At 46.4% G+C, this 20,226-nt stretch overlaps 2 protein-coding genes across 2 annotated transcripts in view; one reads left to right on the top strand and one right to left on the bottom strand.

Moving 5' to 3' along the window:
• Positions 1-1,275: 1,275 nt before the first annotated feature.
• LOC104939595 (ribonuclease inhibitor) overlaps positions 1,276-20,226 on the bottom strand; it is a 22,786-nt gene continuing 3,835 nt past the window's right edge. Inside the window, exons 3-6 of the mRNA XM_027274164.1 lie at positions 7,097-7,270; positions 5,825-5,998; positions 2,411-2,584; positions 1,276-1,554 (exon numbers count right to left, since the gene is read on the bottom strand). Of these exons, the coding sequence (XP_027129965.1) occupies positions 1,524-1,554; positions 2,411-2,584; positions 5,825-5,998; positions 7,097-7,270 (553 nt within the window). The 3' untranslated portion in view covers positions 1,276-1,523. The remainder of the gene's footprint in view (positions 1,555-2,410; positions 2,585-5,824; positions 5,999-7,096; positions 7,271-20,226) is intronic.
• LOC109142033 (tetratricopeptide repeat protein 9B-like) lies at positions 8,248-12,641 on the top strand. Its single transcript, XM_027274165.1, has 2 exons — positions 8,248-9,486; positions 12,609-12,641. The coding sequence occupies exons 1-2, from the start codon at positions 9,007-9,009 to the stop codon at positions 12,609-12,611; spliced, it is 483 nt and encodes a 160-aa protein (XP_027129966.1). The 5' UTR covers positions 8,248-9,006; the 3' UTR covers positions 12,612-12,641.

Genomic DNA, 20,226 nt, shown 5'->3' on the forward strand with positions numbered 1-20,226 from the left:
GAGGTGACTGAGTGTGGAGCAGAAGGAGTGGAGGAGTCTCAGTGTGTCAGCAGCAGCAGAGCAGTCCAGATCCACTGATGATCCTCTGTCACATGATCCAGAGGAACACACATGATGATGGTGGACTTGACATTGTGTCTGACAGTGGAGCTGATCTCAGAGCAGTTCAGACTGCAGCGCTGACAGTCATCTCCACTTGTTGTGATTCCTCCGTCAGTCTCTGCTGGATGAAGCTCTCCTCTCCACTCCACCTCCCAGTAACATGGCCCAGTCAGAGCTGATGCTGCTGCTTCAACCTCTCTGGATCATCAGGACTCATTACATTACATTGCATTTAGCAGACGCTTTTATCCAAAGCGACTTACAGGGGAGGGCATAAGCTGAAAGAGGTGTAAGGAGCACAGAGTAGTTGTTAGTTTTGTTAGTTTTGTTAGGCAGGAAGCATTCTCGAAAGAGAAAGGTTTTTTAAAGGTAGAAAGGGATGTTGCAGTTCTTGCAGCCGTTGGTAGGTCATTCCACCATTTGGGGACAACCACAGAGAAGAGTTTAGAGTGACCTCGCTTTGCGAGAGGCGATGGTACAACTAGACGGTTTGAATGAGCGGAGCGTAACGCCCTGGTCGGGACGTGAGCCTTGAGTAAGACGCTGAGATAGCCAGGGGCAGATCCTGAAATGGTTTTGTAGGCTAGCGTCAGAGCTTTGTGTTTAACCCTGGCTGCTACAGGCAGCCAGTGCAGGTCGCTGAAGAGTGGGGTGACATGTGACCTTTTGGGTTGGTTGAAAACCAGTCGCGCTGCAGCATTCTGGACCATTTGCAAAGATTTGATTGCACAAACAGGTAGGCCGGACAGGAGCGAGTTGCAATAATCGAGGCGAGAGGTGACTGTAGCCTGTATCAGGAGCTGAGCGGAATATTGGGTAAGGTATGGTCTGATTTTTTTAGTATTGTACAATGCATAGCGACATGACCTTGCTACAGAGGAAATGTGCTCAGAGAAAGAAAGACGATCATCTAGTACCACGCCCAGGTTTTTAGCAGCATGGTTAGGGGTAATAGTGACAGTGCCAATTTTCAAGTTGATGTCATGGCGGATTGACTCATGGGCAGGGATGACCAGGAGTTCGGTTTTTGACAGATTAAGCTGTAGATGGTGGTCTTTCATCCAGGTTGACAAATCAGAGAGACAGGCGGAGATGCGTGCGGAGACCGTGGTGTCGTCCGGCTGGAACGACAGGTATAGCTGTGTGTCATCGGCATAGCAGTGGTAGGAGAAGCCGTGTGAGCGGATAACATGGGACAACGAGGTGGTGTAGATGGCAAACAGAAGGGGGCCCAGCACAGACCCCTGCAGCACCCCCGTGGAGAGGGTATGAGTCGATGACAGACGACCTTGCCAAGACACATTAAAGGAGCGTCCAGCGAGGTAGGACTCGAGCCAGGAGTGGGCAGTGCCTGTGATGCCCATGTTGGCGAGTGTGGCTAGGAGTCTCAGCTGATACTCTCAACACAAACATCTTTCTCATCACTCACACTCTAACCGAGACCACCACCACCTGAAGAGAGAAGCAGACAGACAACAGAAGTCATGAATCAGAGTTTCCAGAGACTCCCTTCATCAGCTGTCAGTCAGTGATGCAGCACATCCAGTATAAAGACCAGCAGGACTTCAGTCCTGTTCAGACACAAGTGGAGCGGCTGTGTAGCGTAGCCAGCTTCCTGTCAGCTCTCATGTTAACGTGTTGGACTGAAGCTCACAGACCTGCATCAAGTCTGTTGACTCTGCACATTTCACTCAAGTACACAGTGGAAATAAAGTGCTGACAGTCCCTGAACGCATCATCAGTGCAGAAACAGAGAGACATTCACTGCTCACTTTCATTTTCAGCTGTGGGTACTGGACTTCAGCAGAGGTTCTGCTCTGTACAAAGACCACATGGTCACTAAATGTAATGATGCTTCTTTACAGGCTTTCAGTCAGACTGATCTGAGAGCTGTGACAAAGATGAACTGATCAGTTCTTTAGTGTTGGAATGAGAGAACAAACACTTTGAGATCAGATCTGATGAATGAAGACCACTGTCTCTGTACATCTTGGAATGCTGTCAGCTGGAATCAGCTTTATTTCCTGTAGACATGAGCACAAGAACAACAGTCGTCTTCACATCAACCAAAAACACATGATCACAACGAGCTTCTGGCTCATCTGATTGGCTGACTGTTCTCTCTCTCTCTGTCTTTCTGTCCAATCCTGAAGCCTGTCACCGTTCTCCTCTCACAGCTTCACTGAGGAAAGCAGCCGCTGAGAAGGTCGGAGGTTTACAGGAAATACTGGATCTGTGCTTTGATACTAACTGTGTTTAGTACAATACTGCTGAGACCAACATGGACTGACTGCAACCCTCTACTGACCTCAGAGTCTGCAGACTGCAGTGTGGACTCTCCACAAGATCAGACAGAGGCTTCACTTCTGAATCCTTCAGGTCGTTCCAACCCAGGTCCAGCTTTGTCAGATGGGAGGGGTTGCACTTCAGAGCTGAGGCCAGAAAAGCACAGCTGAACTCTGACAACCCGCAGCTCACCAATCTGAATAAAGAATAAATGATGTAAGTTTAGAAGACAATGTTCCTGCTTGAAATCATTCAATGTTTAATAATCTGTTCAGAGCTGAAGAAGGTTGAGAAAGATCAGCATCATATAACTTCATCAAAATGTTAAAAATGAAATACTGAATATATTTGTTATTGTCTGACAGTTGAAATAGAGATTATTGACTGATTTATTGTTTTTATTAGAGGTGCAACGATACATTCGGTTCGATACTTTAGTGTCACGATTCAACATTTTTCCATGCAAATATGCTTCAACGTGTGTAAATATGCTACGTAGTTAATTAGTTTCACTTTTGTCTGTTTTTACGACCGGCAGTTTGCACAGGGTCCGGTGGGGTTTGGGCGTAAGGCGGAGTAATCGAGCACAGATCCACTGAGCTTTCAGCACAGAGCGCAACGTCAGAAGTTGATAAAATAAATATAAAAAAGTGTATTTTTTGATTCATAGTGCGTACTGAACCGAGACCACTGTATCGAACGGTTCAATACAGATACATGTATTGTTGCACCCCTAGTATTTATGTATTTTTATTCTCATTTATTTAATCAAAAACATGATGTGAAATATAAGATAAAAAGTTGAAGAGGTTCAGAGTGAATTATCCAGTCTAGACTAAAACCACAGAAGAAGAAAATAGACTTTAGCATTCAGATACTCAGTGTGGATCAGTATAATATCAGCCTGATGTCTGCAGTTTAGTGTCAACTCAACTTTCACATCATATTAATCTCAGCACAGAAGGAAAAAATGGTGTCTGACCCCAGAGTCTTCAGTTTACAGTTTGGACTCTCCAGTCCAGCACAGAGCTTCTTCACTCCTGAATCCTTCAGGACGTTGTAGCTCAGGTCCAGCTCTGTCAGATGGGAGGGGTTGGACTTCAGAGCTGAGGCCAGAGAAGCACAGCTGATCCCTGACAAACTGCAGGTACTCAATCTGAATAAAGAATAAATGATGCTGATAAAAATCAATTTATAATCCAATCAGATCGGTTCAGGTTTGAAATGTGCAGCTCAACATTACTATGTCCTAATCAATGAGCTTTTCTCTAAAATGAGTAGAGTGACTTTGTCATTGTGTTATTGTGGATCATCATAATGTCAGCCTTCTACAGACATCATCCAAATGTCAGCACAACATTCAGACAACCATTCATGTCGACACAGATTAATAACATGCTGCTGATCTCAGTCAAGTCTGGAATTAGAGGATCAAATCAAATCAGACATGTTGGACTAAAAACAGTTTATTATTTATTCCATGACCTTCTGACTGTGCTTGGTGTCTTAGTGGGTAAATGTCATTCAAAGGAGAGGTCTACATTTGTTCCAAGTGTGTCTTCAAACAGCAGCCACATGTACATTCAAAGAGTTATTGGTGGCAGTCATCATTCCACCTCTTGAGGACCAAATTCACTCTGAGTTACTATTCCTCCACTGCAGCTCAACAAGGACAAACTGTCAAATTCACAAACTTTCAATGTGAATTAAATATTTACAAAAAAACAGCATGAACAGTCAGTGAACTGACCTCAGAGTCTCCAGTTTACAGTTTGGACTCTCCAGTCCAGCACACAGCTTCTTCACTCCTGAATCCTTCAGGTCGTTGCAACTCAGGTCCAGCTCTGTCAGGTGGGAGGGGTTGGACTTCAGAGCTGAGGCCACAACTTCACAGTGACTCTCTAAGAGTTCACAGCGAAAAAATCTGTGATGACACATAGATTACAAAAGGTGTTATTAGAAGAGGACACTTATTTACTTCATGCATTGGATGTCAGAACATTTGACATATTGTGCTTTGTGAACATTTGTCTTTCACAGCAGTGGTTCAGCTCATCTTATCTCACTGTTTTGACATGAAACAATCATTCTCATCACCTCTCATACCTGAAGACTTTTAATCTGTTTTGTTTGAGTCTTGCAGATGAACGGAGAGAAAATGGAGTTAGACTGAGACTTCCAAAATGACTTCAAGACAAGACAATGAAACACAATTGAATTCATGAACAATAAAATGCACCAAGCTCAGTTCAACACACTCAGAGGTTTAGAAGCAACAAAAGCTCAGTTTACAGTGACTAATGTTAGTTAATGTGCCAAACGTACACAGATATTGAAAAGTACAGCATTAAACAGTATCATCATTGTTACTTGTGGCCACAAGTGCTGCCTCAGCAAAAGACATAACCTGCTCAATTAAAAAAATCATCTATGTATTCAACATTTTTCGAAAACAAGTTTACTAAGTGTACGTCAAATATCACTGGCTGGATCTGGATCAGACTTTTGGAGACACAGTTGCTGATAAATTCCAGGTACAAGGTGCTAAATTTAAAGTGTTTAGATACTGGACAAACCAGATCTTCAAATGGACACTCAAACACAGTGAACACCACCACTGCTGCTCTCACTGCCTCACTAAATCTCTGTGTTGGAGTTTAAAATAGCGACAGTTTATCAAAATCCCTTTATTCTACGTGTCTCATGTAAAATGTTACCAAAAATAAACGTTTACACGAAGCAGATCCTGTAAAAAGTTTTGATTTCTACGCTCCTTCCAACAGTCACTGGACAAAAACTCAGAGACAAGACGAGAGAGAAGATTTAGAGACAGTAGAAGATGAAAACAAAACATACTGCAGCAATAAAATCAATGCAGCGTGGATCAAAAACGATATACAAGTCTGAGCCATGTTTGCTGAGGATACATTCAGCAGTGACGATGACAGAGACTCAGCTCTCAACAGTTTGTCAAGTGGTAAAATATGTAAACATATAAATAGTATCAGGAACACTTTAGGGCATGTGTTAAATAAATGATCAAAGACATTGAAATTATTTTTCTTTTTTAGGATTTATGACTTTCTAACTATTAAACTGCACAAAAGAGCTCTTGTTACGCAGCACTGGAACAGGAACTGGATACATTTGTTATTTACTGACAGTTGAAATTGAGATTATTGATTGATTTGTTGTATTTATGTACTTTTGTTCTCATTTTTTTAATCAAAAACATGATGTGAAATATAAGATAAAAAGTTGAGGTTCAGAGTGAATTATCCAGTCTAGACTAAAACCACAGAAGAAGAAAATAGACTTCATCATTCAGATACTCAGTGTGGATCAGTATAATATCAGCCTGATGTCTGCAGTTTAGTGTCAACACAACTTTCACATCATATTAATCTCAGCACAGAAGGAAAAAATGGTGTCTGACCCCAGAGTCTTCAGTTTACAGTTTGGACTCTCCAGTCCAGCACACAGCTTCTTCACTCCTGAATCCTTCAGCTTGTTTCCACCCAGGTCCAGCTCTGTCAGATGGGAGGGGTTGGACTTCAGAGCTGAGGCCAGAGAAGCACAGCTGATCTCTGACAAACTGCACCACCTTAATCTGAATAAAGAATAAATGATGTTGATAAAAATCAATTTATAATCCAATCAGATGTGTTCAGGTTTGAAATGTGCAGCTCATGTCCTAATCAATGAGCTTTTCTCTAAAATGAGTAGAGTGACTTTGTCATTGTGTTATTGTGGATCATCATAATGTCAGCCTTCTACAGACATCATCCAAACGTCAGCACAACATTCAGACAACCAATCATGTCGACACAGATTAATAACATGCTGCTGATCTCAGTCAAGTCTGGACTTAGAGGATCAAATCAAATCAGACATGTTGGACTAAAAACAGTTTATTATTTATTCCATGACCTTCTGACTGTGTTTGGTGTCTTAGTGGGTAAATGTCATTCAAAGGAGAGGTCCACATTTGTTCAAGTGTGTCTTGAAACAGCAGCCACATGTACATTCAAAGAGTTATTGGTGGCAGTCATCATTCCACCTCTTGGGGACCAAATTCACTCTTTGAGTTACTATTCCTCCACTGCAGCTCAACAAGGACAAACTGTCAAATTCACAAACTTTCAAGGACTCATTGGAACCATGTTACAACAGCTTATTTTTGAATCCTTGGATCCTTGAATCCTGTTGTGTTGTGACGTTTTGGCCTGTGTTAGGCTGCTTTATATTACTCTGAGCTCTGGTTTAATGCACACCACACCACAGCAGCTGTGAGGGTTGTCTGTAGCAGCCATATCAGCTTCTGATATCATGAAGATCATCACAGTTCTTCATCTTTATTCACGTCTTTCTTGACTTTCTCTAACCTGTCTCTTTCTCTGTTTTCACAGAAGCTCAAACTCTCTGCAGCCTGTTTTTATCTGCTATCATCAGATCTTCAACAACCTCATTCTTATCCATCACACACTCTACAGCCTAATCAGCACTGACGTCATCTTCACTGACTGATGGACCACAACGTGAGTCTGTGGAAGCTCAGAAACTGTCAAACATTTGATTTCTGCACTTTCTGTGACTCCAACAATTATTCGACCATTTGGAAATTCATTCAACCAAAAAATATAAAACATCAGTCAAAGATTTAAATTGAATATTTACAAAAAACAGCATAAACAGTCAGTGAACTGACCTCAGAGTCTCCAGTTTACAGTTTGGACTCTCCAGTCCAGCACACAGCGTCTTTACTCCTGAATCCGTCAGGTAGTTCTCACTGAGGTCCAGCTCTGTCAGATGGGAGGGGTTGGACTTCAGAGCTGAGGCTAGAGAAGCACAGCTGATCTCTGACAAACTGCAGGCACTCAATCTGAATAAAGAATAAATGATGTTGATAAAAATCCATTTATAATCCAATCAGATGTGTTCAGGTTTGAAAAGTGCAGCTCAACATTACTATGTCCTAATCAATGAGCTTTTCTCTAAAATGAGTAGAGTGACTTTGTCATTGTGTTATTGTGGATCATCATAATGTCAGCTGTGGAGAGGGGCATGGTGCATCAAATCAAATTAAATCAAGTCAATTTTATTTGTATAACCCAAAGTCACAAAGTACATTTGCCTCGGAGAGCTTTACAATCTGTACAGGGAGTGACACCCTCTGTCCTTGGACCCTCGGTTCGAGTAAGGAAAAACTTGCCCACAAAAAACCCTTTTAACAGGGAAAAAATGTGGAAGAAACCTCAGGAAGAGCCACAGAGGAGGGATCCCTCTCCCAGGACGGACAGATGTGCAATGGATGTCACGTGTACAGGACAAATCAACACAAACATATTGTACAATTACAATGACTGACAAAATGACAATGAATGATTAAGTGACCACAGTAGCAGATATGGTAGCAATAATGACAGTAATAATTTATGTAGTGGACGTCATACAGGATCACAGCAGCAGCCACGATCCATGAGAACCTGCTGGACGACAGAGCACAGAAACTCCGGGGAAGTTTGGTTAGTAACATGCATTAATGAGATATGTCCACAGATGGAGATAGATAGATAGATAGATAGATAGATAGATAGATAGATAGATAGATAGATAGATAGATAGATAGATAGATAGATAGATAGATAGATAGGGTTTTTGGTAAGGGAGATGTGACTACATCTTTAACCAATAGGGGGTGGAGTCCCCCGGCAGTCTAATCCTATGGCAGCATAACTAAGGGATGACCTGAGCCAGCCCTAACTATAAGCTTTATCAAAAAGGAAAGTCTTAAGTCTACTCTTAAAAGTGTTGACCGTGTCTGCCTCCCGAACCCAGAATGGTAGTTTGTTCCACAGAAGAGGAGCATCAGCTGCAGGAGAGAGTTGTGGGGAGGGCTCAGGAGAGCAGCGCCAGGTGAGAGTGATTGGCACACCCAACTGTCTAATCACTCTCGCCCTCTTTTCCAACACAGTAGCGTGCTGGACCAGATGAGGAAGCGGGACGGACAAAGACACACGGCAGACGGCAGCGAGACGCCTGCGAACGGCTGCAGTGTGAGACTGATTTGTGTCTAAATAAAAGAATCCCTTACAAATGGGCTTTGGTCTCTGACTGTCTGTGCTAAGAATCCACAGTGGCAGCAAGCCTGTCACATTTTGGCGCCCAACCAACGTAGCACAGAGGCGATGTCAGAACCACAGCAGGTTCAGCCAGTAATGGCGCTGGCCCAAATGGTGGCCGAGGTTACCGCGATGAGCCGGGACCAGGCAGTGGCCAGCAGGCAACAGCTCGCGGCGCTTTAGCAGCAGACTGAGAGGCAGACGCAGCTGCTGGAGGCAGGCCCTGCACAGGATGACCGGGAACGATGATGCGCAATCGTACCTCGAGGCGAGGCGACAGCGTCGGTGTGCGGCTGGCCGGAGGCAGAGTGGGCCATGCGGCTGCTTCCACTTTTATCCGGGGACTCGCAGACAGCGGCGCTCAGCCTGCCTGCCTCCTCTCGGGGGCAGTACCAGTCCGTGAAGAGGGCTGTCCTGGACCGACTGGGATATTCGGCCGAGGACCACCGCCGGAAGTTTCGAGGGACCAAGCTGGGGCCCACCTATCACCCAGCTGATGGGGAAAATCGTGCTGGAACAGTTCGTGGAGGGGCTGCCGGCTGGCACCCTCGAGTGGGTGCGTTGTCACCGCCCAGACGACCTGGCGGCCGCCGTCGCCCTCGCGGAAGACCATCTGGCCGTCCACGCCCGGGGCCAGGCATCAGAGGCGCGGCCAGCATCCTCCGGCCGTCCCAGCCCGGCACCTCGCAGGAGACCCGCGCCAGTACCCGGTCTCCCGCATTACACACCCGCTCGCCCCTCCCCTGCTCCTCGCACTAATATCCCCTCATTTTCTCTTCCACCACAGGGTCCAGCTGCTACGGGCGCTGCTCTTAGCCCACAGAGGGTCCCTCAGGCGGCAGGGCAGGAGTGCTGGAGGTGCAGGCAGCCCGGACACTTCCATCGCGAGTGTCCACTAATGGAAGTCGGGCAGGTGATCCGGGTTGTCGGCCCTCCGGCGCCCTCCCCCGGTCCAGGAGAGACGTACAGCGTTCCGGTAAGAATTCAGGGGGGTACACATCAGGCAATGGTGGACTCGAGCTGCATGCATCCTCTGATCTTGGGCACATATTGGCCTGGGTTTGATAGGTTAGTGGGGCAGTGTGTGGGGGTGCGCTCACGACCGACATGGACATCGGATATGTGCGCTGTGCTCAGCGGTGACGCGAGGTTGTCCAACACTGCAGACGGGGAGGGGGAGTTCCTGTGTTTGACTCCATGGAAGATTTTCCACTTGAGCAGTCTCGTGACGATACTCTACGCTTTGCCTTTGACCAAGTGATACAAATTGATGGTCACATGGTGCGCCCTGACGCAGCGCTAACGTATCCACATTTTTCATTGCGCAAGGACAGATTATATACAGTGAGTCGTGACACTCAAGCAGATGACATAATAACCCAATTGTTGGTCCCGAAAAGCCGTCGGGAAATAGTTTTCCAGGCGGCTCATTATAACCCGATGGCTGGACACATGGGATATGATAAAACACTAAACCGGATAATGGCTCGATTCTATTGGCCAGGCATTCGGGCAGACGTGCGCCGCTGGTGTGCGTCTTTTCCCGAATGCCAATTAGTTAACCAACCGGCCATCCCGAGAGCGCCGTTGCGCCCATTACCGCTGATCGAGGTCCCATTTGAACGCATAGGGATGGACCTCATCGGGCCATTTCACCGGAGCGCACTTGGATAACGCTTTGTGTTAGTCCTTGTGGATTACGCAACGCGATATCCAGAGGCAGTGCCGCTGCGCACCATCTCTGCAAAGAGTGTGGCGCAGGCACAAGTTATCTCCCGAGTTGGGATCCCGAAAGAGATCCTGACTGACCAAGGCACCCAATTTATGTCACGAACACTGAGAGAACTGTACGGATTATTGGGCATTAAGTCTATTCGAACCAGTATTTACCATCCTCAAACTGACGGCCTCGTCAAGCGCCTGAATAAGACTTTGAAGTCCATGATCCGTAAGTTTGTGCACATGGATAGTCGTAATTGGGATAAATGGCTACATCCTCTGTTGTTTGCAGTGCGCGAGGTACCCCAGGCCTCCACGGGATTTTCCCCCTTTGAGCTGCTGTTTGGCAGAAAACCACGTGGGGTTTTGGACCTGGTTAAAGAAAGCTGGGAGGAAGGTCCGAGCCCAAGTAAGAACAAAGTTCAATACGTGCTGGACCTGAGAGCAAAACTCCACACACTAGGACAGTTATCACGCGAGAATTTGCTCCGGGCCCAGGAACGTCAGCAGCGGCTGTACAACAGAGGATCAAGGTTAAGACAATTTTCCCCGGGAGATAAAGTGCTTGTATTGCTCCCATCTTCCAACTCCAAATTACTCGCCAAGTGGCAAGGACCCTTTGTGGTCACACGACGAGTGGTTGACGTTGACTATGAGCTTGTGCGATCTGACAGGGGAGGGGCGACACAGATTTATCACCTCAACCTCCTTAAAGCTTGGAGAGAGGCTGAGTCTGTCTCCCTGGTGACGGCAATTGCAGAGAGAGATGAGTTGGGGCCGGAGGTACCAAAATCGACCGATCCTGCCTCGCTCGTTTGTGAAAACCATCTCTCACCATCCCAGAGAGCAGACATTGCCAGGTTGCAGCAGCGTTACGCTGATGTGTTCTCCCCCCTGCCAGGGCGCACAAGCCTTATTCAACACCATGTTGAGACTTACCCGGGCGTGACAGAGCGTTCATGGCCCTATCGGCTACCTGAACACAAAAGAAAAGTGATTCAGGCTGAATTGAAAGCCATGTTGAAGATGTGTGTAATAGAAGAGTCCCACAGTGCCTGGTGTAGCCCCATCAGTCTTGTAGTCAAGAAAGATGGGTCTATCCGGTTCTGTGTGGACTATCGCAAGGTGAATGATATTTCACAGTTTGATGCCTATCCAATGCCCTGGGTCGACGAACTCCTGGATCGCCTGGGCACTGCTCGCTTTTTTACGACGCTGGATTTGACCAAGGGCTACTGGCAGATTCCCTTGTCTCCAGGGTCTAAGGAGAAAACGGCCTTCTCCACTCCGTACGGTTTGTACCAATTTGTCACACTTCCGTTCGGGTTGTTCGGGGCCCCAGCCACATTTCAACGCCTCATGGACCGGGTGCTGCGGCCGCATGCTGCATATGCTGCCGCCTACCTGGATGACGTCATCATCCACAGCAACACCTGGGCGGAGCATGTGCAGCAATTGGCCGCGGTGCTTGAGTCACTGAGGCAGGCGGGGCTCACGGCCAACCCAAAGAAGTGTGCAGTTGGACGGAGGGAGGTACGGTATCTGGGGTACCACTTGGGCGGCGGGCAGGTGCGTCCACAGGTAGATAAGACAGCAGCAATTGCAGCCTGCCCAAGGCCCAAGACAAAAAAAGAGGTGCAGCGGTTTTTGGGGCTGGCCGGCTATTACCGGCGATTTATCCCCAACTTCGTGGAGCTGACCAGCCCCTTAACCGACCTCACCCAAAAGGGTGCCTCAGATCCGGTCCAGTGGACGGAGCACTGCCGCTTGAGAGGGTAAAGCAGGCCCTCTGTGGGGAGCCTCTTCTCCACACACCTAACTTCTCTCTCCCTTTTGTCCTGCAGACTGATGCGTCGGGCAGAGGGGCGTCTTCTGTCCCAGCAGGTGCAGGGCATCGACCGCCCAGTGCTGTACATCAGCCGCAAGCTGTCCCAGAGAGAGGCCAGGTACAGCACGGTGGAGAGGGAGTGCCTGGCCATCCGGTGGGCGGTCGGTGCTCTGCTGTACTACCTGCTGGGTGCCCATTCACCCTCTGCTCGAACCACAGTCCCCTCCATGGCTCCACCGCATGAAGGATGCCAACGCCCGGATCACATGGTGGTATCTGGCGTTACAGCCGTTTAAGTTCACTGTGATCCATAGGCCGGGGGCACAGATGGCTGTGGCCGACTTCCTTTCCCGCTCCCATGGGGAGGTGGGGGGGGGGTTAGGCCAGACGGCTCCCCGGCCTAAGTCGGGTGGTGGAGCCATGTGGAGAGGGGCGTGGTGCATCAGCGGCAGGAGAGAGGTGTGGGAGGGCTTAGGAGAGCAGCGCCAGGTGAGAGTGATTGGCACACCGTACCCAACTGTCTAATCACTCTCGCCCTCGACCCAACACAGTAGCGTGCTGGACCAGATGAGGAAGCGGGACGGACCAAGACACGGCAACGGCAGCAGAGACGCTGCGAACGGCTGCAGTGTGAGACTGATTTGTGTCTAAATAAAAGAATCCCTTACAAACGGGCTTTGGTCTCTGACTGTCTGTGCTAAGAACCCACAGCGGCAGCAAGCCTGTCACATCAGCCTTCTACAGACATCATCCAAATGTCAGCACAACATTCAGACAACCATTCATGTCGACACAGATTAATAACAGGCTTCTGATCTCAGTCAAGTCTGGAATTAGAGGATCAAATCAAACAGACATGTTGGACAAAACGTTTATTATTTATTCCATGACCTTCTGACTGTGTTTGGTGTCTTTTGTGGGTAAATGTCATTCAAAGGAGAGGTCTACATTTGTTCAAGTGTGTCTTCAAACAGCAGCATGTACATTCAAAGAGTTATTGGTGGCAGTCATCATTCCACCTCTTGAGGACCAAATTCACTCTTTGAGTTACTATTCCTCCACTGCAGCTCAACAAGGACAAACTGTGTGTTTACAAACTTTCAAGGATCTCAAGGACTCATGGGAACCATGTTACCACAGCTTCTTTTTGAATCCTTGGATCCTTGAATCCTGTTGTGTTGTGACATTTTGGCCTGTATTAGGCTGCTGTTTATTACTCTGAGCTCTGGTTTAATGCACACCACACCACAGCAGCTGTGAGGGTTGTCTGTAGCAGCCATATCAGCTTCTGATATTAGAAGATCACACAGTTCTTCACTTCATCTTTATGAACTTTGCGTTCACGTCTTTCTTGACTTTCTCTAAGCTCAAACTCTCTGCAGCCTGTTTTTATCTGCTATCATCAGATCTTCAACAACCTCATTCTTATCCGTCACACACTCACCATCCTCATCAGCACTGACGTCATCTTCACTGACTGATGGACCACAATGTGAAGCTCAGAAACTGTCAAACATTTGATTTCTGCACTTTCTGTGACTCCAACAATTATTCAACCATTTGGAAATTCATTCAACCAAAAAATATAAAACATCAGTCAAAGATTTAAATTGAATATTTACAAAAAACAGCATGAACAGTCAGTGAACTGACCTCAGATCTCCAGTTTACATTTTGGACTCTCCAGTCCAGCACACAGCTCTTCATCCCTGAATCTTCAGGTTGTTCCAACTCAGGTCCAGCTCTGTCAGATGGGAGGGGTTGGACTTCAGAGCTGAGGCCACAACTTCACAGTGACTCTCTGAGAGTTCACAGCGAAAAAATCTGTGATGACACATAGATTACAAAATGTGTTATTAAGAAGAGGACACTTCATATTACTTTCATGCATTTGATGTCAAACAGTTTGACATATTGTGGTTGATGAACATTTGCTCTTCACAGCAGTGGTTCAGCTCATCTTATCTCACTGTGTTTGACATGAAACAATCATTCTCATCACCTCTCATACCTGCAGACTTTTAATCTGTTTTGTTTGAGCTTTGCAGATGAACGGAGAGAAAATGGAGTTAGACTGAGACTTCCAAAATGATTCAAGACAAGACGATGAAACACAATTTGAATTCATGAACAATAAAACGCACCATAGCTCAGTCAACACACAGAGGATTAGAAGCAACAAGTCTGGATCAGACTTTTGGGGACACAGTTGCGTTCAGATACTGGACAAACCAGATCTTCAAATGGACACTCAAACACAGTGAACACCACCACTCTGCTCTCACTGCCTCACTAAATCTCTGTGTTGGAGTTTAAATAGCGACAGTTTATCAAATCACTTTATCTACGTGTCCATGTAAAATGTACCAAAAATAAACGTTTACACCAAGCAGATCCTGTAAAAAGTTTGATTTCTACGCTCCTTCCAACAGTCACTGGACAAAAACTCAGAGACAAGAGGAGAGAGAAGATTTAGAGAGGTAGAAGATGAAAACAAAACATACTGCAGCAATAAAATCAATGCAGCGTGGATCAAAAACGATATACAAGTCTGAGCCATGTTTGCTGAGGATACATTCAGCAGTGACGATGACAGAGACTCAGCTCTCAACAGTTTGTCAAGTGGTAAATATGTAAACATATAAATAGTATCAGGAACACTTTAGGGCACGTGTTAAATAAAAGTCAAAGACATTGAAATTTTTCTTTTTATGATTTATGACTTTCTAACTATTAAACTGCACAAAAGAGCTCTTGTTACGCAGCACGGAACAGGACTCAAATGCAGCACTGGGCACGCAGGTAAAAGGCGTAAACAGTCTGTAATGACAGGCAGAGGTTCGGTACACAAAAACCAATAGGTAATCAGGCAAACAATCCAAAAGGGCTGAGACAAAGGCAGGATCAAGAGCAGGAGAGATACAAAAACTGGTAACCATGAACAGTAGGAAAAAACAGTCAAAAAACTGTCAGGAGTCAAAAGACTCATTTAAAAAATGTAAAGCAGAACCTTAAATTCAAGTTGTTCAAGTGGAAAACTATTTAAGAAGAAGAATTTTATAGAGTGAACATCTGAAGAACAAACTACAATCTACACTGATTCATAAGGTTCATCACACTGGACTTACACAGCCTTTCTGCAGTTCCTCACAGCTGGAATCAGTCTCAGTCGTCCCAGGTCTGATGTGTTGTACTTCTCAGGTCCAACTCATCCAGAACCTCCTCTGACACTGCAGCATGTTGGCCAGAACTGAGCAGTGGAACTCAGAGAGTTCCTCTCTGATCTGTTCGCTGACTTCAGGAACTCTTGGATCTCCTGATGGACTGAGTCATCGTTCATCTCCATCAGACAGTGGAAGATGTTGATGCTCTGTCAGGAGAGATACCATCACTGTTCATCTCCTCCAGTGGTTGATGGCTCTCGGGTGATTTCTGGACTGTTGTCTGTCTGACCCAGCAGGCCCCTAAGAGTCTCTGGTTGGACTCCAAGAGAGGCATAGGAAGCGAACAAACAGGTCAGGTGACCATTTTTACTTTGAAGGGATTTCTGCATGGCTTTCCTCAGGAACACATCCAGGGATGAGTGACTGTAGTCTTTCCCCAAGAAGCCTTCAGTGCCTCTGTCTTCCTGTTGGTGTAACAGTGGAACAGGTAGACTGCAGCCAGAAACTCCTGAACGCTCAGATGAACAAAGCAGTAGACTGTTTTCTGGAAGATCACACTTCTCTTTTGAAGATCTTTGTACAAACCCTGAGTACACCGAGGCCTCTGTGACATCCAGACCACATGCCCAGGTCTTCTTGGTGGAACATGATGTTTCCTTTCTCCAGCTGTTCAAACGCCAGCCTCCCCAGCTTCAGAAGAACTTCCCTGTCAGCCCCGTCAGTTCCTGTGGACTCGTCTCATGTCCTTCACAATACTTTATCTCTTCCTCTTGTCTGAACCAGCAGAAAGTGTGAGTACAGGTCAGTCAGGGTCTTGGGCAGCTTTCCTCTCTGGTCTGTGGTCAACATTGTGGTCCAGAACTGTAGCAGTGATCCAGCAGAAGACTGGGATCAGACACATGATGTGGAGGCTCCTGGAGGTCTTGATGTGTGAGATGATTCTGCTGGACAGATCTTCATCACTGACTCCTCCTCGAAGTCACTCCTCCTTCTGAGCGTCAGTGAAGCCTCGTACTCTGTTACCCTGTCAACACATGAAGAGGGATCTGATTGGCTGCTGCAGGTCTGGAAGTTATCCAGAGGAGAGCCGAGGGAAGCAGATTCCCCTTGATGAGGCTTGTCAACAGCACGCTGACATGATGACTTCTGTGTGACACAGACAAACCTCTTCTTTTTGACCTCCAGATCCAAGGGAAGCAGATACCTTTGAAGACGTTGGTCAACAGCACGCTGAATGATGACTTCTTGTTGAAATCCAGTGAAAGTCTGCTTTCATCCAGGCCGTCAAAGATGAACAGAAGTTTACAGACAGCGAGCTTCTCTGCTGTGACCTTCTGTAATGTTGGATGGAAAACATGGAGCAGCGTGAGAAGACTGTGTCGCTCATCTTTGATCAAGTTCAGCTCCCTGAACGAGAGCAGAACCACCAAACTGACATCTTGGTTCTCCGAGCCCTCTGCCCAGTCCAGAGTGACTTCAGCACTGAGAAGGTTTTTCCAACGCCAGCGCGCCGTTGGTCAGAACGACTCTGATGTGTCTCTGTTGGTCAGGTAAGGCTTTAAAGATGTTGTGGCATTTGATCGGAGTGTCATGGAGGGTCTCCATCTTGTTGGAAGCTGTCTCAAGCTGCCCCACCTCATGTTGGGTATACCCTTTACCGTCCCTCTGTGATGTAGAGCTCAGTGTAGATCCCTGTTAAGGAGGGTTCCACTTCCGTTTTCTTCATTTTGCTTCAGTCACACGTTCACATCTCTTCTTCAGGCTGATCTTATGTTCATCTAAAACCTCGGCAGACACCACTCACTAAAACAGAGAAGAAGTTTGAGACAAAACAAAGAGAAATTGTCAATCAGCTGATTATTTCACCATCACTGACAAAAACATCATTATTAGAACTTATAGAGAAGTAAATGTCAGAAAGTCCAGTTCTGGTTGAACATCAGCCAGCTACCGCTCAACAACATCCTGACTGTTTGCTGTCCTGGATCCACAATGGTGGAACGAGCTCCTACGGACACAGGACAGCAGAAACTGTCCACATGTTCAGCCTGAAACTCACAAAGGTGACGGTTCCCGGGTAATGAGTGTGTGCTCCAATACCAGCTGATTGGTGGAAACCCCTGGGCCTCAGTTAGGGAGAGTATAAGCTCCACCATTAACTCTTTCTCTCTCGCTCTCTCTCTCTCTGGAGGCTCACCCCCACCTCTCCAGGCTGGCTCATGGTTTTTGGTTTTCTTGTTTTATGGCACACAACATCTCACATCTACACATTTTCATTCATGCATACATACATGCACCTTCACCACTGATTGACTGATTGACACACCCCATCGTTTCCTTGGTTTGTTTTTGGTAAAAAAATGTTTGTTTGTTTTAGTTCTTTACAAAAATAATTTCCATTTTGGCCTCATCCGTGTCTCCCTTGGTGTTTGTCATGGCCTGAGAGCCGGGTCGTGACAACATTGGGGGGCTCGTCCATCTTGGTGACTCTTTGGGTAGGGCGTTTGTTAGTATTTGGTGCTACTTTGGTTTTGCTACAGGGGTAGGCCTTTAGCTTGATGGCACATTTTTTGTACAGAACCAATTGTTGGTAGAAGTTGTGGTCCTACGACGTCATTTGTTTTCGTGGAGGGTTTCCCTGGGGATCCCTATGGTGTTTCGCATGTGTAGTTTCTCTTGTATTTGAATGTGGGAAATATGCATGTTTGTTCGGGAGTTGCGGTAATGGTTTGTTTGTGGCTAAACGTAGTTTTGTAGGCAGTGAGAGGTTTGGTTTTTCCTGGTGTGGTTCGACTGGAATCAACGTAAGGTAAGTGTGGCTACTGGGATATTTATGATGTGATCGGTGTTCCCCTGTCAGGCCAGCGGGTTACCTCTTTAGGTTTCGTCTTATTTTGTTTTGTTAGATGTTGCGGTGAACCGTGTAGTAAGCGCATTTTGTCTCGGAGCCACTCATGGTTTAGGGTGGGTCGCCAGGTTCTGGTTTGCCTTCCCTGGCCATGGGCGCCAGTGCATAACTACCCACCACGCAGTAACCTGCATGAAACGTAGGGTTGAGCTTAGCTAGTTGTGGTTGAGGCAGTTAGTGGGGCACATCGCTTCCTGTTCAGTCCAAATGTAGTAATAACAAATAGACTACACATACAGTTTGCATTGATTGTTTCACAACACACAGGTGACATGGATTGAGGAGTTTTTGATTCTCGCTCAGAGAGACTTTTAGATTTTGGGACTAAAGAGCAACTGCTTGAAAAATAGGCAGAGCATATGAGATATTGATGTTGGAGACAAACGGTCTTAAAAAGAGTGAAGGCTATTTTGAAGTCAAATTTATTTGAAAACAAGGTTTTACCTCCACAGTAGCTTCCACCTGTTACACCGGACACGTTGTCCCGACGTGTGACATCCAGGTTTAACGTTTGAGCAAAAAAAGAATTTGTTAATAGGCTCAATTAGATCATGATAAGTTTAAGTTGAACGCAGAACGGGAAAGAGAAAGATGCGGCGCAGACAGAGCAGGCCAAATTAGATATAGACACGCTCGGTTGACGTTGGTTAGGGAGAGAAACTGAGCTGGTAGCCAATAGGAATTTCTTCTGATACGTTGACGTTTTGGGAAACTGTTGCGGCTTTGCGAGTTTTCAGAGAAGGATCCCGAGTCGTTTTCTCACTGTTTGAACGAGTGCTGAAAGTGCGGCAATGGCCGGAGGTCGGCGGCGCCACTTATGCTCCAGTGTGTGCTGGACTGGAAGGCGCAGGAAGCTTACACTGCATTGAATGATGCGGAAGTAAAAGTTACTCTGCTGTGAAGTCAGCGTGTTTAAGCAGCTTATGAGCGGTTCCGGAAGCAATAGGGCAAAAAACGGTTTTCGGACATGGAAGAAAGGAGGAAAAATCAGAGTCACTTGATTTGCACGAGAACCCTAATTTACATTTCACGCGCTGGTATCTGCCATCGGACGGTGAACACGTTGAAGGGTTATGTGAACTATGGTCCTTGAACAGTTCAAGAGCTCTATTTTTTTTTTTTTTTTTTTTCCTGTTTTTTTTTTTTCCTCCAGTTGGCAAACATATATCAGTGAACAGAGCAAAAAATGCTGGTGAAGCAGGCATGCCTGGCTGACGAATATGTGTTGACACCATAGACTAGAGTGGTAACATCTGCATATGAATTGGTAAGGTTGTGCCGTCGGGGTGTTGGATCGTTTTACCCGGCAGGTTAAAACTTTTACAATGGGAGGTAGACGTAATAGTGGTTGCGTGAAGCAGGTAAGAGTTTGCAACTACTAACTGTCATAAACCAAGGACATTGGAAGGGCAGATGTGCCATTTAATTAAAAACAGAGCCTACAAATGCAACTGTTGAAGCCCAAGTAAAAGGGGTAGGTTGGCTGCACCTGTGTTCCTTGTCACCACTCCAGTAAAGATCCTGTTGTTACAGACAAGAATCTGGGACGGCAGATTTGGATCGGTACCGAGGCCCGTTATTTCGAAAGGTGCTGTGATGTGATGATAGAATGCAAGAAAAGGTGGCCCTGTGGATGAGATTAAGAGACACAGGGGCTCTTGACCTTTCATTCGGCTGGGAGTTCTGCCGTTAGTCTCCAGGAGTCGAAGCTGGCAGTATCGTTCCTGTTCGTGGGATGGATTTAAATGTATTGTTGTATTTGTTCCAGGCAACAGGTGTTTACTTGATGTGACTGTTTCATCGGGGGAGGCCTAAGGTGGCTGTGGCGCCTGGCGTCCGATCCAGGGCATCTCTGTTTCCGGGGTAACGGGGACTTTAGGGGTGCTCGTGGTGGTGCAGATGTACTCCACCTTGGTGGCTCACCCCCCCCCCCGGTGCCACGGGTGGGAGCGGAACGAATGAGAAGTGAAGCTGATTTTCCTGAGGGTTTCACAGCCTGTGGCTTAACGCGCGCCATGGCTGCGTTAAAAACGGAGTCTGCAACACAGTCAGACAAGGAAAATTGGTTTGTCAAAAAATTTCGTTACCCCTGTCCCT

This window comes from Larimichthys crocea, chromosome XXIII (genome assembly GCF_000972845.2).
Source record: "Larimichthys crocea isolate SSNF chromosome XXIII, L_crocea_2.0, whole genome shotgun sequence".
NCBI lineage: Eukaryota > Metazoa > Chordata > Actinopteri > Sciaenidae > Larimichthys > Larimichthys crocea.